This window comes from Ovis aries, chromosome 24 (genome assembly GCF_016772045.2).
Source record: "Ovis aries strain OAR_USU_Benz2616 breed Rambouillet chromosome 24, ARS-UI_Ramb_v3.0, whole genome shotgun sequence".
NCBI classification, from domain to species: domain Eukaryota; kingdom Metazoa; phylum Chordata; class Mammalia; order Artiodactyla; family Bovidae; genus Ovis; species Ovis aries.
In genome coordinates, this window is record NC_056077.1 from 27,215,230 (window position 1) to 27,234,097 (window position 18,868).

General features: G+C 52.6%; 2 protein-coding genes across 3 annotated transcripts in view; one reads left to right on the forward strand and one right to left on the reverse strand.

The window, feature by feature from the left end:
• ITGAL (integrin subunit alpha L) overlaps positions 1-8,157 on the forward strand; it is a 42,905-nt gene extending 34,748 nt beyond the window's left edge. Inside the window, exons 22-31 of one of the 2 annotated variants that reach the window (XM_027961106.2) lie at positions 58-168; positions 573-652; positions 758-844; positions 2,361-2,436; positions 3,947-4,057; positions 4,301-4,357; positions 4,464-4,562; positions 5,215-5,310; positions 6,140-6,250; positions 6,742-8,157. In XM_027961106.2, coding sequence (XP_027816907.1) covers positions 58-168; positions 573-652; positions 758-844; positions 2,361-2,436; positions 3,947-4,057; positions 4,301-4,357; positions 4,464-4,562; positions 5,215-5,310; positions 6,140-6,250; positions 6,742-6,912 — 999 coding nt within the window. In that variant the 3' untranslated portion in view covers positions 6,913-8,157. 2 annotated transcript variants of the gene reach the window in all.
• Positions 8,158-14,181: 6,024 nt separating this feature from the next.
• Positions 14,182-17,040, reverse strand: ZNF768 (zinc finger protein 768). Its single transcript, XM_015104171.3, has 2 exons — positions 16,587-17,040; positions 14,182-16,295 (listed from the first exon to the last, which is right to left on the reverse strand). The coding sequence occupies exons 1-2, from the start codon at positions 16,672-16,674 to the stop codon at positions 14,698-14,700; spliced, it is 1,686 nt and encodes a 561-aa protein (XP_014959657.2). The 5' UTR covers positions 16,675-17,040; the 3' UTR covers positions 14,182-14,697.
• Positions 17,041-18,868: the final 1,828 nt, after the last annotated feature.

Below are 18,868 nucleotides of genomic sequence, written 5' to 3' on the forward strand. Positions count from 1 at the left end.
TGGGGAACCCTTAGCTTTGCCCACTAAAAAGCTCCTTCTCTCGCGTCTCACCCCCAGCCCCATAGCCATGTACCTGTGGGCTGCGAGGAGCTTCCTGAGGAGGCCATACTGCAGAGCAGGGCCCTCTCCTGCAACGTGAGCTCTCCCATCTTCGGAGCAGACAGCATGGTGAGTGCCTCCAGCCCCCAGGAGCCCAGTGGCCAGGGGCTGTAAGCTCAGGAGGGGAGGGAGGGAGCTCCTGGCTCTGGGGAAGGGGAAGGTGATTGACAAGGCCAGGTGTACCCCACTCCCTACCCCCAAGAGAGTGTGTGCAGAGGTGTCCTGTGTCATGTTCAAGAAGCTGGACTTTGGAATCGGAGAAACCCAGGGCTGGGTCATACATACTGTGACCGTACACTCGCGTCTTAATCACTCGGAAGCTCGGTATCCTCGTCTCTACAGTGGGGATGAAGCACCTAGCCCAGGGAGGTTCCTATGACTATGGCAGTGGGGCCACGGGGCTGTGAGGGCCCAAGGCAGTCCCCCGAGGCCCAGGCCCCTTCCTTCTTCATACCCTTCTCTTCTCCTGCCAGGTTGATATCCAGGTGATGTTTAATACGCTGCAGAAAGGCTCCTGGGGGGATTTGATCGAGCTGCACGCCAATGTGAGCTGGTGAGCAGACCCCCAGCCGCGTCTCCACCCGCCCTTGGCCTCAGACTGTCTCACAGTCCTGGCCAAGCTGTCTCCTAACACCGCCCTCTATCCTGCCCCCTGCAGCGACAATGAGAACTCAAGCCTCCTGGAGGACAACTCGGCCACCGCCAGCATCCCTGTCATGTACCCCATCAACATCCTCACCAAGGAGTGAGTCCTGAGCAGCCACCCCGCCTTCTCCTCCTGCCTCGGCCTCCCCACGCAGGGCCCCAGCCTTCCTCCCAGGGCTGCCCCTCCCCCCACCCACTAGAGGCCCAGGGGCGATAAGAACTGATTCCAGCCACAACCCCAGCAGATTTCAGTATTCTGTAGAGCAAAGGCCCTCAGAGAGTTCTGAGTCTGAGTCAGATGGAAACTTACTGACCTGGTGTCACCTTCTGCACCAGCTGCGATGCACAGCTGGGGACTTTCCTGGGAGCTTTTAATACCTCGTGGGGCAGCCATTTGCCTCTGTCCCATTTACTTATGAACCACGAGGCCCAGAGAAGGGAAGAACTTGCCCAGAGGGGACAACTACGAAGCACTGACCCCAGGATCTGAACTTGAGTCTGTCTGACTTCAAACCCCAGCCAAGCTCTTTACTACTTCCAGCTGTGCTAGACTCCCTCTTCCCCGGGGCCAGCAGAGCTAGAAGAGATAGAAAAGTTTTCACCGTGACCCTTGCCCACGATTTTATGGTCAGGTAGGAGAGCCCAAACTCATGTACACACAGAGGAAATGAGTCTCAGAATGTTGTGGTAGGAAGGACCCATAGGGCTCACTTGTTGGATTTTCTCGTTTACCAAAAGGGGAGGAAGCCAGAAAAAGGAAGTGGCATTTTTAAGTCATCTGAATGAGATAAGGATGAGGATGGTGTCTGAGCCGGCGTCCCTGGTGCTTTTGAACATAAATGCCACACACAATGATGTTTTCTGAGGCGTGATATGGAATTAGAGTCAGGAAAGATGATGTGGATTGGAGGACACTTGGAAGGAAGGGTTGGTGGGGAACAGGAGCTTGAACTGGGGTCTGGAGGATGGGGGTGGAAGTGGTTCAGATATGGGCCAGGAAGGAAGGCATCTGTGGTTATCAGAGAGACAAGTGGAGGGGGCAACATGGAGGCAGCAAACAGTGGGGCCGATCCGGGGAGCAAGGAGTGGGCAGGCCCAGAGGTGGCAGGTGTGAGCGGGGAGCAGTCAGCAGGTAGACCAGGAAACAAGCAGGTCTGGCTGTGGGGGAACACTGGACCTGACTCATTGTGGGCACCAGGGAACCACTGATGGATTCAAAGGAAATGCATGACAAGATTAGGAAGGTCATTAGAAGGATGGAGTGGGGAGTGGTCCAGAGGCTGGTGTAGTTCTCTAGGGGATAAGCAGTGGGGTCCAGAGGACAACGGAGGCCCCAGCGAGGTGATGTCTAGTGGGGAGAACACAGCTCCAAAGGCCACCCCTCTGTGATCCAGCCCTGGCCCCCCACTGCCGGACTCTGAGTGAGACCGACCCCTTCTGTGAGCCTGAATTTCCAAAGGGCAACAGCCGAGCAGCGTCAGGATGATGTGAGACCGAACCTGCGCCATTTCTAGAACAGTGGCTGGCAACTCCAAGGCTTCCCCTAGCCCTGGGCCCCCCGTGTGACTGGTTTGCTGTCTTCTCCATCATCTCCAGCTGCTCCTCTCTCTCCGCAGCCAGGAAAACTCCACGCTGTATATCAGTTTCACCCCCAAGAGTCCCAAGATCCACCATGTCAAGCACATCTACCAGGTATGAACCTCAATGTGTAAGAGTCCTTAGAAGTGCCAGGCGCAGCCCCATCCTAAGAACTAAGTATGCAGCAGAGACCAACTAGATCCTGTCCCTAAAGGACCCCAACCCTCCACCTTCTGTGATCCTTTCCTGAGACGCTCCCAGTGGCAGCATACTCATCGGCTCCTTTCCAGCCCTGGATAAATTATTTCTGGAATCACAGAACTCAAGAACTCAGAATCTAGAGCCCAGTACTCTAAGAAAGAACCTAGTTTTTTGAGTTTTGTTCTCATATTTAAAAATTTTTTTGATATGGACCATTTTTAGTCTTTATTGAATTTGTGACTATATGGCTTCTGTTTTTTGTTTTGGCTTTTTGGCCCTGAGGCATGTGGGATCTTAACTCCCTGACCTGGGATCAACCTGCACCCCTTACATTGGAAGGCAAAGTCTTAACCACTGAACCACCAGGGAAGTCACTGATTTGTGGTTTTTGTATTTATTTTACTGAAGTATGATTGATATGTGCTTCCCAGGTGGCATAGTGGTAAAGAACCCACCTGCCAATGCAGGAGACTATAAGAGATGCAGGTTAGATCCCTGGGTTGGGAAGACCCCCTAGAGGAGGGCATGGCAACCCACTCCAGTATTCTTACCTGGAGAATCCCATGGACAGAGGAGCCTGGCAGCCTATGGTCCATAGGGTCGCAAAACTTAGCACGCATTCATGCATAATTGATTTTCAGTGTTATAATGCTTTTTTGGTTTTTTGAAATAGAAAATTCCCATTTATTTTAAGATTCAATTATGTAGACATTTGATCTGCTAATTGTGTTCTCAGTTAGGTATGGAATCCAATTCATGTCTTTCAGAGAAAACCTAGGTTTTTGTTTGTTTGATTGTTTTTGCCTCAAGGCACTGCTTGCAGGATCTCAGTTCCCCAACCTGGGATTGAACTTGGGCCACAGCAGTGAAAGCCTGAAATCCTAAACACTAAGCCAGTGAACTCCCAGGAAATGTTTCTTAAATTAATCCAGTGCACTTGCCAAAATGTCTTTGCCAACCTGCATTGTGCAAATAATTTTTGCATCCGTCCTTGTTAAATGTCCTTCCTCTTCCACTCATTCAGAAAACAACTCTTGTGAGGCTGGTTATGTGCTGCGTACTGTGTCATGGCCGTATGAAGTGCAAGTGAAAGGATCCCTGGCTCCTGCCCTCACACAGCTCAGTCTAGGGGGATACACACACACACACAAGCAGATGGTTTACTATCTTGCTGGGGAACAAAAGTGCTGTGGGGGAGTCAGCCAGACCTTCAGGGATGATGTCTGAGCAGTATCTTGCAGGATGGGCAAGAGTAAGCCACATGGAGGAAGCAGAGAAGAACCCAAGCTCTAAGGGTGTGATTGACCATGGCCCGCTGCCTAATGAAGAGGGGGGTCCTTGGGCCCCAGCCAAGGAGGATTGGATCTGGGGTGACAGTTGGGGTGGCATTCAGGGCTCTGCAGCCCCTTGTCTTCTGTACCAGGTGAGGATCCAGCCTTCTAACTATGACAACGTGCCCCCACTGGAGGCCTTGGTTAGGGTACCACGGGTGCACAGCGAGGGGCTCATCACCCACAGGTGGAGCATACAGATGGTGAGTGGGCCCAGAGGAGGGAAGGGCACCCAGGTCTGTGAGGGGGAGCTCCTGATGGGGAATGAGGGGCGAGAGATGGGTAGAGATGGTAGTGGACTGATTGAACCTGCCAAGAACCAAGCAGGGGTGAACTGGGAGACAAGGTGGTATCTGAGAGGTGGGGAGGAATGATGGGTCTGGGCTCAAGGGGCCAGCATCCTCTCAGCTCTGGACTAACTGAAGACCCTGACTCCTCCTTCCCAGGAGCCTCCAGTCAACTGCAGCCCCAGAAATCTGGAGAGTCCATCTGATGTGGCTGAGGTACCGGCCGTGACCTCAGCAACTGCAGCAGGGGCGGGGCAGGGGCTGGGCAGGGGGCAGGTGGAAAGAGACCTCTCTGACTCCCTGCTTTCCTTCTTCCCATCAGCCTTGCTTGTTTGGAACTGAGTTCCGCTGCCCAATCGACTTCAGGCAGGAGATCCTTGTCCAAGTGAACGGGACGGTGGAGTTGAGGGGGACGATCAAGGTAGGAAGCACCCACTGGCCACAGACCCCAAATGGTTGGCAGGGGGGTTGGCCTCAAGAGGTGAGAGTAGGTTCTTCCAGCAGACCTGCCTTTTTTTTGTTGTTCTGTCTTGAGGAAATGTCCCCGACATTTACACAGTTGCAGATGAAAGAGGGCCAACATTTGTTTAAAATTTGCAGGACTGTTTTCATGGGCCGACCGATGGTTCTTAGGGCTTCCCTGGTGGTTCAGACGGTAAAGAATCTGCCTGCAATGCAGAAGACCTGGCATTGATCCCTGGGTCGGGAAGATCCCCTGGAGGAGGGCATGGCAACCCACTCCATTATTCTCGCCTGGAGAATTCCATGGACAGAGGCGCCTGGCGGGCTACAGTCCATGGGGTCTCAAAGAGTCGGGCATGACTGAGTGACTATCACTCACTCACTCACGGATGGTTCTTACAAGTTCTTTGTAGGAAAAACCTCCTTCCCACAGTAACAAGCGGCACGTTAGGACACTCCAGGAGAGAATGGAGTAGAGACAATGTGCCCACCAGGACCCTTCCACTGCCTCTGCCCCTTGAGTTGTGCTGGGGGGGCAGAAGTCAGGGGGTCCCGAGTCCTCCTTCCCTCTGGCCTGATAGCTGCCCCTCCTGCACCCCTGCCTCCCACAGGCCTCCTCCATGTTGAGCCTTTGTAGCTCCCTCTCCATCTCCTTCAACAGCAGCAAGCACTTTCACCTCTATGGCAGCAACGCCTCCATGGCCCAGGTATCTCTGCCTCAGAAGCCCCAGGAACAGGGGAGAGCAGAGGGGTGGGAGGAGCCCCAGGGCAGAGCTAGGAGAGCGGAAGCTGGGAGTGTGGGAAGCCAGGGAGGAGAAGGTTGGGGCGTTAGTGCCATAAGAAGCTCCTCTCAGCCAGAGCCACTGGCCTTGGCACAGCTCCCCACCACCGCTGGCGGGCAGACAGACCAACCATAAGGCCAGGATGAGTTTGACGGCAGCTCAGCCAAGGGGCCGCTACCCTGCAGGCGGGACACAATGGGAAGGTGCTCTGGGCAGAGAGAGTAGCACGTGCAGGGCCCAGCTTTGAGAGAGCGGGCGAGGTGGGTTTAACAGCAGGAAGTTCAGGGACTTCGCTGGCAGTCCAGTGGTTAAAACTCCACGCAGCCGATGCAGGGGGCATGGGTTCGACCCCAGGTCTGGGAACTGAAGAGTCCGCAGGCTGTGATGCATGGCCAGAAAAAGGAAAAAAATAAAAATAAATAAGAGCAGAGAGCTCAGAGCAGAAGGGAAGAGATAGCTGAAAAAGTAAACCGAAGCCAGGTTCCGGAAGGCTTTGAGTTGGGATTTCATCCTGGGACTGAGCGAAGCCTTTCAAGAGCTTAAGTGGGGGCCTGAGGTGCAGGTTTGCTGGTTCATTTCAGTGGCTGTGGTGGGAGATGTACTAGAGAGGGAGGGTCTGGTCCTAAGCCCCGTGCTCTGCGTGACACAGTCCAGACGGGAAAAGCTAAGACCTAGAGTCTGAGGCCAGATTCACACGTTGCATCCAGGGTGGGAAGAGCTTCCTCCCCGCATTTCTGTCTCTCCTCTCCCACAGGTCGTCATGAAGGTTGACCTTGTATATGAGAAAAAGATGCTCTATCTCTACGTGCTGAGTGGAATCGGGGGGCTGTTGTTGCTGCTCCTGATTTTCATAGCTCTGCACAAGGTAGGAGCTTCTGGAAAGAACGGGCACCCAACCAGGCTGTGGAAAGCAGAACTGAATGGAGTCAGGGAGCAGAGCACCAAGACGAGAGGGTGTTAAAGCCAGAAGGGACCTCAGCCTACTCCCCCTTCTTCAGATAAGCCCGCTGAGGCCTAAAGAGCAAGCAAGACTTGCCCCATCCCTCAACAAGCACTAGCAAAGCCAGACCTGGGTACCCAGGGAGAAGAAGAAGGAACTTCCCGTGTATTGAGGGCCAGACCCTGGGATACAGAGGCACAGACTACACACATGGTCCATGCCTCTGAGATGCTCCCAATCTCTACGGCAGATGGATGCGAACATGCTCTGCAGCCTGTAACACAGGAGTCTAACCGAGGCTGGGGAAGTCCAGGAAAGCCTCTCAAGAGAGGCGGCCTTTGAGTTGGGATTTGAAGGATGAATAGAAGTTAGGGCTCTGCTGGCTCGTTGTTCACTCCAGTGTTGTCTTCCTACAGGTTGGTTTCTTCAAACGGAACCTGAAGGAGAAGATGGAGGCGAATGTAGATGCTTCCAGTGAAATCCCTGGAGAAGATGCTGGGCAGCCGGAGTTGGAGAAAGAGTTCAAGGACCCAGGCTGCCTGGAGCCCCTCCAGAAGGAGGATGAGGATGGAAGTGGTGGAGATTGAGGTGCAGCCCATATGCAGAGGGCCCAGGACTGGACTCGGGGTGCCTGGTACCAGCCTACCTCTACCTGAATTTCACTGTGTGTTCCTGGCAAGTCACTGCCCCTCCATAAGCATCAGTTTCCATATCTTGAACATGGGCCCTTTCCTGCCTGCCTCCTGTGCAGGCTTGTGGTAAAGATCCACTTAGGGATGCACCAGGAAGGTCACAGAGGTGAGGCCTTGTAATCATCACATGTCCTGGTTCCCACCGGCCCCTGTTAGTTTCCTCCCCTGGAAGAGAACATCCGATCTAAATTTGGAGAAATGGTCATCTCAGGACCTAGTAACACTCCAGGCTGTCATATCCACCTGTGCCTGGATGTCCTCAGGGACCTCAGACCACGCCCCCCTCCCCAGAACCTTGCCCTGCCTTCCCTGGAATCCTGTCAGCTTTTAATTCTCATGCCAGAGCAAATCTCTTCTGTGTCACTACACTGCTCCTGCAAACCCTTTGACTAACAACCAAATTCCTTAATATGCCTTCCAGAATCTGCAAAATTGGGCCCCTGTTTCCCTCCCAGACTCTTCTAGAAATGTCCCACCTTCCTTCCTGAGGTGACTAGCCTTTTCACTTGCACCGCTCCTTCCTGGCTTACTGCCTTCACCCAGACTCTTCTCACTTCTCACTTCAGACTCCTCTCACGTTCCTCCTGCCTAACTCTCAGCCTTCAGTTCTCAGCTTACACATCACTTTTGCAGAGCAGCACCACCCCCCCAGCCTCACCTCAGTTGGGTTCCCATGTTATACATGCTTACACAGCCTGTACTTGTTCTGCATAGCACTGATCATATCTGTTAATTGTTAAATGATTTACTTCATATCTGTCTCTGAAATTAAACGATGAACTCCATGAGGGTGAGGATCATAGCTGTCTTGTTCACCTTGGGACCCCTGGTGATATCAGAGCCAGATACATAGTAGGTGCTTGACACAGTTTCACTGTATTAGTGTGGGTGCCTGTGGGAAGACAGGGAAAAAAGTTTGGGTGGGCCCCCTGGGCAACCTCATCCACTGAGGCTCAGCCTCCCCCAGGCACCTGCCTCCTCATTCTACAGCCCCCCACCCCAGGACCCCATCACATCCTTCTGTGGCCCCCGCTGGGAGATTGTGAGCTCAAAGATGGAAACTACGTCCAGTGACTTGGCCCCCAGTGCCAACCACAGTGCTTGCATGTATTTAGCAAATAAACAGGAAACTCTGGCCAATTTTGTGATGTTTTTGTACTGGTGTGACATTCCAGCCTGACTCAATTAAATGAACATTTCCTCCTCAACCCTTCCACTAAGTGGGCCCAAAACAGTCAGATTTTTTTTTGGTTGTTTTCTTTCCTTTCTTTTTCTTCCTTCCTCTTTCCCTTCTTCCTCTCCTTCCCCTTCTTCTTCTTTTTTGCCATGATGACCCTCAGAAACTGACTTGTGCCTGATATTGTGAGTTAATTGAAGAGAAGCAGCAAGAGAGACTTCCCTGGTGTTCCAGTGGCTAAGACTGCACTTCCAATGCAGAGGGCCTAGGTTCAATCCCTGATCAGGGAATAAGATCCCACATGCTGCAACTAAAGATCCCGTGTGCCGCAACTAAGACCTGGCACAGCCAAATAAATAAATAAATGAATATTTTTTAAAGAAGAAGAAGCCGTGAGAGAGGCACAGAAAGTGAGGAACAGGTTAGGGAGGGGCATTGAACATTTATTAGGCTGTGACAATAGACCTTCGCTGACATTACCCCCCCACCCCACCTTTTTTTATTTGTTGCTTGGAGATTATTTTCCACTTGGTACAAGGCAAGGGTTATGGGACATCAGGAAGTCTCTTGAGTGGCTTGGATAGTAAAGGATGGGGTTCTCTCAACTTCCTTCTTGGTATTTTTCTGTTTTCATATTAAAAGCCCAACTGTCTCTGTGGGTTGCAGTCTGCTTAGTCTTGGAGAGGGGATGGGAGAGGAGGGGTCTCTGATGAGCCTGTGCCTTGGAAGGAAGTCTGGGGGCTGCTGGTGGTCACTCAGGATTGGAAGCTGCCGTTGGCTTTGCCAGGCTGCTACTTCCCCATGGCTTCCCGAGCCGGGTCACCGGTGATAATACCAATGGATCCTGGGCAGATTCCGAGCGCTCGATGGCCATGAGTGGGAGAGCAGGCTTCACAATAAAGAAGCTAGCTCACCAGTATCCCAGGTCAGCTTTGGGGAAACAGAGGTGGTAGACAACCCCTCTTTTAAATTTTATTTATTAATTTATTATTTTGTCTGTCCTGGATCTTCGTTGCTGATTTATCCTATTGTTGATTTATGCCCACCGCCCCCTCTTTTTAAAAAAGCAATTTATTGTTGTAGGGCCTTGACCCTGAAACCACCTCTACCTTCAGAAGGAACAGACGGGACTGGTCACTGCTGCCCTCTTGTGGTCAGTAGGATTCCAGGGGAGTATTGAGTACTCCTACGGCCAGCTCCTGTCCAGACCTGGGAGGTGAGAAGCAACATTTTGTTCTCCAAGCAGTGACCTTTGATGGCTCCTTTCTGTCTACAGCAGGGTAAGTGGACATTCGAGCCAGACACACAAAGCCCAGAACAGTCTTTCGAAGCCTGCCAGCCTCTCCACTTCATCAATGCCCTTCTGGTCCAGCCCCCAAGGAACCATGGGTCTGGCTCCAAAGCAAGACATCAAGCAGGAAGAAGCAAGGCTCATTTTTCCAAAGAGGGGAAAAAATGTTTTGACCAGGCGTATCACAGGAGAATTCCCTGGTGGTTTCATAGTTAGAACTCCAAGTTCCCACTGCAAGGGGCACAGGTTCCATTCCTGGTCAGGGAACTGAGATCCTGTATGCCATGTGGCATGGCCAAAATAATACTATTAAAATGAAATCTCATCATGCTTGTGCATGCTCAATTGCTTCAGTTGTGTCCAACTCTGTGCGACGCTGTGCACTGAAGCCCGCCAGGCTCCTTGTCCATGGGGATTCTCTAGGCGGATGGCCATGCCCTCCTCCAGGCAAATCTCATCATATCAAGTTTTTTTTGTTTTTAAAGGAGTATCACAGAACTACTAAAAGTACATGGAATGATCTATAAGCCTTGGAAGCAAGAGGTTCTATTCAGGGTTTCCTGAGCACTCTGTGTCAGGCCCTGGGCTGAGTTTGAGGACATGGTGAACATAACAGACAAGTCCCTGCCCTCAAGAAGCTTCACTCCAGTGGGAAACAGAGCAAAAAGTAGAAATATGATTCTAGGTAGGGATAGGGCCGTGAAAAAAAATGAAGCAAGGTAAGGGGTAAGGGGGTGAAGGAAAGGGGCCTTTTACATAGGTGATCGGGAAAGTCTCTCTGAGGAGGCAATACGATGTGACATGAGGGAAAAAGTGGATGTTTTCATCCAAAGTGAAAGTATGAGTCACTCAGCTGTGTCTCTTTGCGACCCCATCGACTGCAGTACACCAAGCTTCCCTGTCCATCACCAACTCCCGGAGTTTACTCAAACTCATATCCATTGAGTCGGTGATGCCATCCAATCATCTCATCCTCTGTCATCCCCTTCTCCTGCTTCAATCTTTCCCAGCATCAGGGTCTTTTCAAATGAGTCAGCTTTTCGCATCAGGTGGCCAAAGTATTGGAGTTTCAGCTTCAGCATCAGTCCTTCCAATAAATATTCAGGACTGATTTCCTTTAGGATGGACTTGTTTGATCTCCTTGCAGTCCAAGGGACTCCTATGAGTCTTCTCCAACACCACAGTTCAAAAGCATCAATTCTTCAGCACTCAGCTTTCTTTATAGTCCAACTCTCACATCCATACATGACTACTGGAAAAACCATAGCCTTGACTAGACCAAGGAGGAGAAAAGGACAAACTTTTTGGTTTTTTTCTACATTGATTTGTCTTAGTCACCTAAGACTTTATTTTCTTTAAGCCCAGAGTCAATGATTACACAAGACAACTCATCTTAAACTATGTACCAATAATGTATCCTGCTCGAGAACATGTTTCTCCTTCTTAAGAAACTTCTGATTAAACCTGTTATCTTAAAAAGCAAATTGTGGGAGTGGGTCTGGTAAGACTTTTCTATTCTTAGTTCTAATCTTGTTAATTTAAGATTTATGTTATGGGAGTGGGTCTGTTAAAGTATATAAGGCCTTGATAAGACTAGCTGGAGACACTCTCCCTTCCCCTTCTGATGTCTATGTCAGAAGCTTTCTCTGTCGTTTTTCACTTTAATAAAACTCTGCTACACAAAAGCTCTTGAGTAATCAAGCATGGTCCCTGATCCCAAAGTTAAATCTTCAGAGACCACAAATCTGACATCATTCACCGTAAGCTATCATTTCATAATGGTTTGATTCAGTGATCCTAAGTGTATATGGATTAAATCTATTGGTTTTATCCAATTAGAAATTGAAATGGAGAAAAATTTAAAACATAAGAATACCCCAGTCCACATTCCACGCAAGCCATCAAAGTGATGACATACGTTATCATATGTCAAGCAGCTTCTAGAAAACTGTTCCTTGTGGGAGAAAGAGAGTGAAAAAAGTAAATAACTTCTTAGTATTATTAATGTCAGTCGCTCAGTCGTGTCTAACTCTTTGCAACCCCATGGACTGGGGTCCTCTGTGCATGGAATTCTCCAGGCAAGAATACTGGAGTGGGTTGCTATTTCCTCCTCCAGTGGATCTTCCCAACTAAGGGATCAAATCTGAGTCTCCTGCATTGCGGACATATTATTTACCGATTGAACCAGCAGGGAAGCCCTTAGTATCCTTAGGAAGGGATGGAATCCAGGCTCTTCCGCTTCCTAGCTGTGTCATGTAGAGCAAATTCCTTATCCTCTCTGGGATTCATTTCTTCATCTGCTAAACGGGAGTAATAGCTCAGAGCTGCTCTGAGCATTAAGTAACATGTGTAAACTGCTTAGCACTGTTCCTAGTGTGTAAGCACTGATGGTGGTGGACAGAAGTGGTTGGTCTGTTGTGCAGGTGAAGTGACGTGAAAGTCACTCAGTCGTGTCCGACTCTTTGTGACCCTATGGATTGTGTCCATGGAATTCTCCAGGCCAGAAAACTGGAGTGGGTAGCCTTTCCCTTCTCCATGGGATCCTTCCAACCCAGAGATCGAACCCAGGTCTCCTGCATTGCAGGAGGATTCTTTACCAGCTGAGCCACAAGGGAAGCAGGAGGGCATAGTAAAAGCAGCAGGCTGAGACTTCCCTGGTGGCACAGTGGATAAGAATCTGCCTGCCAATGCAGGGGACACCAGTTTGATCCCTAGTCCAGGAAGATTCCACATGTCTCTGATGCAACTAAACCCATGTACCACAGCTACTGAGCCCAAGTTCTAGAGCCCACGCTCCCCACCACAGTGAGAAACCTGAGCACCACAACAAAGAGAAGCCCCCGCTCACCGCAACTAGAGAAAAGCCCATGCAAACAGCAAAGACCCAGTACAGCCATAAGTAACTAAATAAACAAAATGACCATCAAAAAAAAAAAAAGCAATAGGTTGACCAAGAGTCAAGAGACTTGGTGCTGGAGACCAAGATCTTCCGTTATCCCTTCTACCTTGATGCTGAAGAACACACATGTCCTTTCTGGGTTTGGTCTGCTCCACCTGGCAACTGAAGGTACCCCAGGAGCTGTCATGAAGGGAGGGGTAGGAGCAGAGCATCTACATCTCCATCCTCATTTGAACCGATTTTAAATACCTAGGCTACTGGCAATTCCCTGACAGTCCAATGGTTAGGACTCAGTACTTTCACTGCCAAGGGCACAGATCCAGTTCCTGGTTGGGGAACTAAGATTTGGCATAAAGGATGTAACCAAAAAGAAAAAAAAAAAAAAAACCAAGGCTACTTTGTGGTGCTACAGTTGAACACCACAGGCACTGTGCCCAAGGCCTACTAGCTTTCAAGTGCCTACATTTTGGAGCCAAAGAAAAATCCACCTCCAAAATGAGGAGATTGAATTGTATAATTGAAATAAATGTTGCAGTAAATGTCTACTAATGTGATATCATGTCAGATATTCAAATGCAGTTCTGTTCAACATATATGAATTATATTAGATGTGAGAACTGGAGTATTTTACTATCTGAAATTGTGTGTAGTAGTGTGTCTGTACAGAAATATGCATACATTTTACAAAGGTCTTTAAAAAACTGAGATTTCACTTGAAAAGTAATGTTCTGTATCCAAAATCATCTAAACTTTGAAAACCACTAAACACACCAAACTGTACTGAACTATGTGTCTGGGGGCCCTTTCCAGAGTTTATAGATCCCAAGAGGTTGGACTGAAATGTGCTTAGAGAAGTTATTTGCTTTTGACAAGTTCTAAGGCGGCTATGAGGATGGGTGTGGGGCCGAGGGTGATGTCAGGGTCCTGGGGCTCTAGAGGTCTCATGGAGCAATGAATCCCCACCCGCCTGTGAGGCTGAGCTGCTGGGGGCAGCTGGTGCCAGGCAGGCATGTTCTGAATGTCTCCTTCACAGGGCACTGCCCAGCCCTCTGTAGGTGCTCATCTCAGATGTGTCCGGCAGCTGGGTAATTCCCTGAGGGGCAGCCTGGCCTCCTCAGCTAAGGTCATGACTGGCCACACTCCAGAATCCCCCAGACTGATGGCACCAACTCCCCATCATTTCCTGAGAAGTTGAGTGTTGGGAGGGCTGAGACTCAGGAAAGGAAAGTAGGAGAAAGGTGGGGTGGTAACAAGGTGGTCCTAAAAAGGACCAGCCTGGTGGGAGGGTCTTGAAGCCTGAAGCTGTCTATCCTTCATACTGGATCCAGTATGTTCCCTTGTGGGTGGGGTTGGAACTGGAGACACTCCCTGTAATTGACACACCAGTGTGTACAGAAGGGTAGCTAGAGGTTCCAGCTGGGAGGGGGAGGGGATGGCCCAGCTGGGTGCTGGGAGCCCAGGAATGCTGGAATGCAGGCTCTGGGCCTGGATATGAGAATCAGGGTCTATTTTCTGGCCCAAGGACAGACCTTCCGTGTTTGTGAACAAAGGTGAGTTTTTCTCACACCGACCGTGAATCCCTTTCGCATTTGTGCAGGATTCAAAGCACAGGACATGAACTTGAGCAGATATGGGCAAGTCATGTCTCCTGTGCCTTGGATTATAGGATTCCAGTGAAACGCTGAATCTAAAAGCACTTCCCAGACAAGGCCTTATGGCTTCGTTGGCTGCCGTTATGACCCAGCATCTCTCAATGCCCAGGGAACTATCCACACACAAAATTTAAGGACAAGTCTCTTTTACCACATAAAGGTATTTATTGAACTCAAATTCAGGGGCTCCAAAGCCTGAGGAAGACAAGAGAGGCTGGGGTTTGCGCTCAGAAGCCAGGCCCCACTTTGGGCCCCACCCCTCCCCTCACCCCTTCCTGATTCAATGAGGGTCTCAGTAGCTACCAGTCTAAGCTACCCGATCTAATTAAGTAACCCGACCCCCCCTCCCCCCACCCCCATCTAGCACTTTGCCAAGCCAGGCTTCCACCAAGGGGCATGCTGCTGCTGAGGCCAGCTCTCCACTGACCTCTTTCTCGATCTCTCCCAGAGCCTCCGGCTGCCAGCTTGGCCTCCCTCCAACCCCTCTTCACAGCCCATTTACCACAACTCTCCAGGGCATGTCACTTCCTCCACCCTGGCCCCCTCACCTCCTAGAATCTCTTTTCTCCTCCCGTCTCCACTATTCTCTCGCAAAGTTGCTCTAGCTCCCTGTCCCCTTCTTTTCTGCCTACCAGCTCCCCAACCCCGACGGGGCCCCGGGTCAGCGCCGGCCGGCTGCGTGGGTCCGCTGGTGGCGGATGAGGTCGGAGCTCTGAGAGAAGGCTTTCCCACAGTCATCGCACTTGTAGGGCCGCTCCCCACTGTGGACCCGGTGATGCTGCAGCAGCGTGGAGGAGCGGCAAAAGCCCTTGCCACACACAGCGCACCTGTAGGGCCGCTCGCCCGTGTGCGAGCGCTGGTGCTGAATCAGCGTGGAGGAGCGATTGAAGGTCTTGCCGCAGTCGGGACAGCTGTAGGTGCGGCCTGGCAGGTGGGTGCGGGCGTGGATGGCGAGCACCGAGCTCTGGCCAAAGCGCTTGCCGCACTCAGGGCACTTAAAGGGCTTCTCGCGGGCATGGCTGCGGGCATGGGGGATAAGTGCCGAGCGCTGGGAGAAGCTCTTGCCGCAGATGCCACAGCTGAAGGGCCTCTGCCCAGTGTGCACCCTCTGGTGACTACGCAGGGAGGAGTTCTGGCTGTAGCACTTGCCACACTCGGGGCAGCTGTAGGGCCGCTCGTGGCTGTGAGTGCGCTGGTGCCGCAGGAGGTAGGAGCTGTCGCCGAAGGCCTTGCCGCAGTGTGGGCACTTGTAGGGCTTCTGACCAGAGTGGGTGCGCTGGTGGCGAAGCAGGTAAGAGCTGTCAGCGAAGGCCTTGCCGCAACGGGGACACTTGTAGGGCCGCTCGCCCGTGTGGGTGCGCTGGTGTTTGATGAGGTCAGAGCTCTGGGAGAAGGCCTTGCTACAGACCTCACATTTATAGGGTTTTTCACCCGTGTGGATGCGCTGGTGCTGGATGAGGGTGGAGCCCCGCCCGAAGCTCTTCCCACAGATGCCGCAGATGTTGGGCCTTGGGCCCTGCCCACCCCTGGCCCGGCCACCCCGGCGGCCTGGACCACGAAGGGTCCCCGTGAGGCCCAGGGGATTCTGGAGCATCTCAAACTGGGGTGGAGCCAGCAGGGCCCCCGTGGGCATCTCAAATGGGGGCCCTAGGGGCATGCCCCCTGAAGGCTGTTCCCCAAACCCCTGGGTGAAGGCGTCCAAGGGGTGGACTCCCAAGGGGATGCTCAAGGGATTCTTTTCCTCAGGATTCAGAAGAATTTCTGCACCTTCCTGGAATTTGGAACTTTCAGCTTCAAACTCGGGGCTTTGGGTTTTGAACTCCGGATTCTGGGGTTCATACCCTGGGCTCTGGGGTTCATACCTGGGACTCTGAGATTCATATCCAGGGCTCCGGGGTTCATACCCAGGGCTCTTGGGTTCATACCCAGGGCTCCGGGGTTCATACCCAGGGCTCTTGGGTTCATACCCAGGGCTTTGGGGCTCATACCTAGGGCTCTGAGGTTCAAAATCGGGGCTCTGAGAATCTGATTCAGGGCTTCTGGGTGCAAATTCTGGGCTTGGGGGCACAAACCCAGGGCTTCGGGACTCAAAACCTGGGCTTTCAGGCTCAAACCTGGGGCTTTGGGGTTCAAACTCTGGGCTTTGTGGCCCAAAACCAGGGCTCTGGGGTTCAAGCCCAAAAGATATCTCTTCGACCTCATAGTCCCCAGTGCCTTCTTGCTGAGAAATTTCCTCTTCCTCATTCTCACTCATGTTGCCTGCAGGATCAGAGAATTACAAAAAACCCAGATTGTGTGGGACCTGGAAGGTTACTGGGTCCCATCATTAATTGACACAAACCTTTCCCTCCTCCTCAATCAGGGTCGCTGGCCCTTAGGCAAGTGCTGAAATTCCCACCTCCCCCTCAGCAAACCCAGGCCACCAGGTCCCCAACCCCGCCTCCTCCAAGTCCCAGGTGTCCAAGCCCCCTGCTTTCTTCCCCTCCCACCCACCACAGCCCCCACTCCCGCTCCCAGGCACACTTCTCGGAGGGGCGCTCCCTCCCTCACCTTTGAGGGACCCTTCAGGGCTCCCCATTTCATCAGGACTTTGCATATCTCGGGGCTCGAGGCCCCACGGCGACGCCTCCCGTTCCATCCCCGCCGACTCCCAGTGCGGCGGCGGGGGCGATGGTGGACGATCCTGCGACTCGGTCTGAGTGCCCCAAGACCTGAGCCCTCGCCGCCCGCCCGCTCAGCGCCGGCCAGGAGACCCGGCTGTCCAGCCCCGGCCCCTGAGGCCGGACGTCTTGACCCTGGGCCTCTCCGGCCCGCCGGGCCCCTCCCCTACCCGCGGCCCCGCCCCCACCCACAAGGTCTCGGCTTGCCCTGGGGTCCTCGCAGGCCCCCAAGCGTCGTGGCCTCGGAGGTGAAGGGCTTCACGACTCGCCTTGCTGCCCCCCGATACCGCTCCCCACCCGAGACCCCGTCGTCTGGCCTCCCAGCCCCCGGCTGGGCTGCGGCTGGCCGACCCCCTCCCCTCCGCACAGGAAGTGTCCGTCCGCGGCCAGTTTCCCCCGCCGGCTAGCTTCGCGGCCTCTCTAGGAGCGGCTGGAGGTGGAAACTCGTTGGCATTAACCCTGGGCAGGATGGCCCCGGCGTCGAGGTAGGGGGAAGACTGGCCGCCCTGGAGCCCGCGGGAGAGGCTGGGGCAGTTTATGTGCCTATGTCGTAGGTCTCTGTCCGCCCGAGGGCCTATCTGTCCGTCTCCAGGGCCCTGCGTCCGTCAGTGCCTGTGGCCAAGGGCGAGGCAACGAGAGAGACCAAGGTCAGCGAGAAGGAGCGACGCTTCCCGGCGCCAGCGGGGGCGGTGTCTAGCTCCTCTCCCCTCCCGGGCCTTGGGGTCAGTTCTGGCCGCGTCTCGGGAGCCTGGACAGACCTCCCGTTACCCTCACCCCTGACTTAGGCTCATCGAGGCACCTGAGTCCGGGACGCCCCTCTTCGAACTCCACTCCCCTATACGGGCGCTCCCGCCCTCACTCCTCCTGGTCCCCCCCGCCCCCCGCACCTCGCTGCTTCTCCTAATCACCCTTCCCCCGCTCTGGGAGGGCTAGGATCGTTGCCAAGGAAACAGCCCCGCCTCCAGCTTCCAGAGGCACCGCCCGTCCCTCCCAGGGAGCTCCGCGATTGGTTGGTGGAGCTCGTGCTCTCACCATCCCGCCTCTTACCACTACACCAACTATTAAGCGTTAAGGGTCGCCAGGGACCGCGAGGCACCTTTCTGATTGGTTGCAGGGTGCGCAGGCCGGTTCCACCTTCTCCGTGCTCCAAAAGTGCCCCCGGGAGGAATGCGAGGGAGGTCCTGGCGTCTCTCGTCTTCTCTGACCTGTACTTTGAGGGCTTTTCCCGCCCTCATTTACCCTTCATTAAAGTTTATCTTTCTGAAGAATGAAAGACAGGGATTTGAGGACAGACACCCTTGGCTCCTCTCTCTCCCTTTCCCAGCAGTTTTCTTTTTCTCATAGGTTCCAGGTTCCCAAAGGGGCCAGTCCGAGCAGAGGAGGTTGGGTTGGGGGGATCCTGCTGCAGAAAGAAGGTTGCTTCCTTTTCTGTTACCCTGCTTCTCCCCCCATCCTGCTCCGAAGCCTGAGTTTAACTCAGTCCCTTGGAGCTTTAGTCCCTGGTTCCTGGATTTTCTCACTGGGAGGCAAGGATCCTATGAAAATTCCTTCAGGTGAGGGTAATAGAGTTCAGGAGGGGAAGTGGATAGAGAACCATCTGGCCTTTAAGGCAGTTAAGAATTTTCCACTCCTGTCTGACTTGGATAGAGGCTTCTAGAGAAAGGGAACATGAGAAACGTAGGTGCAGCTTTGAATCAAAGGAAAAGTGATCCTGGAAAGACAACTGAATAGAATCCAATTCTTGACCTTTTTCTACCCTTGCTGCTAAAACTAGTGTTCTTGACAACCAATGAACCAAATTCTCCCTTTGTGAATGATGCAGGAGCCATAGATTGTTCTCCTGTCGCCTACTCAGATGAAGGAAGGAAACTGGTTGAGAGAAAAGATGACATCTTCCATTCTCCTGAAAAGCGATGAGAACAAGAATTTGGAGAATTGCAAATGGGCAAAGGCTGGAGAGAAACAGTTCTCAGTAGAGGCTTACAAACAATCACAGACAGACACCTTCCTACTAATAAAGCAGAAGTCCTTTTCTGCCCTCCAAAGGATCAGCTTCCAGCTCCATACCTCTCTCCCATCACAGGGTCCAGCACTAGAGGGTCCACAGGCAGAAGAGCCTACAAGTGCAGTGATTATGGGAAGAGTGGGACCTGGGGCATCTTCTGATCATTG